The 1,623-nt window shown below is 43.6% G+C and overlaps 1 protein-coding gene across 4 annotated transcripts in view; it reads right to left on the bottom strand.

Moving 5' to 3' along the window:
- The window catches only part of LOC101648825 (SSX family member 2 interacting protein), a 28,532-nt gene that overhangs the window by 14,757 nt on the left and 12,152 nt on the right, over positions 1-1,623 (bottom strand). For all 4 annotated transcript variants that reach the window (XM_045291941.1, XM_004699291.3, XM_045291942.1 and 1 more), the window contains one exon: positions 196-346. In XM_045291941.1, the coding sequence (XP_045147876.1) occupies positions 196-346 (151 nt within the window). The remainder of the gene's footprint in view (positions 1-195; positions 347-1,623) is intronic.

The following is a 1,623-nucleotide window of genomic DNA, read 5'->3' as shown; positions in this document are numbered from 1 at the left end:
GAGTCACTCTGAAAGCAAAGTGCAATTTCTTTGTACGATTCAAACCTCGTGCCAAATCTCAGAGGTTCGAACCTCTGGCACAAACTGACCTAAAACACTGCTGACTTGCCCCACAACGTGGCTTAACCCGAGACTGAAAAATGTGCGCTCTTACGTGTCACAACTCAACTTTCTATGCAGTTCAGCGGAACTTACCTTGGTTATCCAGTTTTTCTACATGACTTTTCAAAATTCTCCACTGGGTGCGGATGCTATTTGTAAGCTGCTCTCTCACTGCTGCGCAGGAAAGATCCCACACACTCTCTCTACTTACTTCCCCAGCATCATCTTCAACATCAGAAAGAACCTACAAGTGGCGGGAGATGAAAAGACCAGTGTATCTTCACGTGGCTTTAGATACTTAATAGGCGACCCTATAAAGCTATATAGACCGTGAATGCTTACAGGAGCAGGCAGCCTCACCTTTCTCTGGAGCAGATGGTGGATGTGAACTGCTGACCTTGCTCAATGCCTACCCCACCACCCTGCTTGACAGAGATGAATCAAAATCACTTCTGGGCTTTATTCTAAGCATATATGACCCAGGACTGAACATACATATCTTGATATTGCTAAATATCAATAAATATTGATACTGAAGACAGAAAATCCCTAATCCAGGTTCTCTTCAAATCTGAATTTGAAGCCAAAATATAGTTAAGTGCAAGTGTCACAGAGTAGTGTGAGGGAAAGATAAAGCACCACCTGTATGATTTTGTGTTAAGGCACTCACTTCATGTTATTTAATCCTCAGAATCAGGTTAACGGTGCAGGCACTGATGTCAGAAGCAGAGTGACTTGGTCAAAGTCACACAGCCAAGAAGCAGAACTGAGATTTGGAGCTCAGTAAAGCTCTCTCCAATTCTAAGCTTAAGCAGTTTAAACAAAAGATCTTGTGAAATAATCTCTGAACTAAAAGCAACTCTTAATCTTCTTTTCCTCATATTTTTTTATATAAATGGGAATTTTTCTTTGCATTCAACCAAAGCAGGAAACCACAGAGAAATGCAGCGAGCTTTATTAGCATATAAACAAAAAGCAGGCAAAAGAACATAAAATAATGTTAAGATACATGAAGGAACTTCAAAAAGTTGTGGAAACAAGGAATCGACACTTCATGGAATTTTCCCATGAGCTTTTTTAAAGCCCCCCCAGAACAGATATGTCATAATAATCTGCATTTACATCATATGGTCCCAATTTGTTATTAGCTTCAGGAAGATGGATAGGTCTACTTTACTAATTTGAACATTTACAATGCTGCTGGGGGGAAAGGGCAGGCAAGATTAAATGAGGTCAACGGGCCGATTCCACTGCACATCCACGTGGAGAGGCAGCAGGCACGAGGGAGTGGGAGGGGGACACTGAGTCCCTGAGCTCAGGGCCGGGCCAGCAGACATCAGAGCAGGAGCAGGTGAGGGGAGCCCAGAGTGGGGTTCACTGTGACTCTGGTTCTTGCAAATCAATCCTCGGGAGCGATGGACCGAGAGCTACAGTCCTCCTCCATACCCTTTTAGCGTGCGCCAGAATGCACTCACTGCTCACCTACTATCTCATTATCCTATCCGACCGACACTCCACATT

Source organism: Echinops telfairi, unplaced genomic scaffold, assembly GCF_000313985.2.
Source record: "Echinops telfairi isolate 266 unplaced genomic scaffold, ASM31398v2 ScPeMD7_443;HRSCAF=831, whole genome shotgun sequence".
NCBI lineage: Eukaryota > Metazoa > Chordata > Mammalia > Afrosoricida > Tenrecidae > Echinops > Echinops telfairi.
This window is presented reverse-complemented; position numbering and strand designations above follow the sequence as displayed.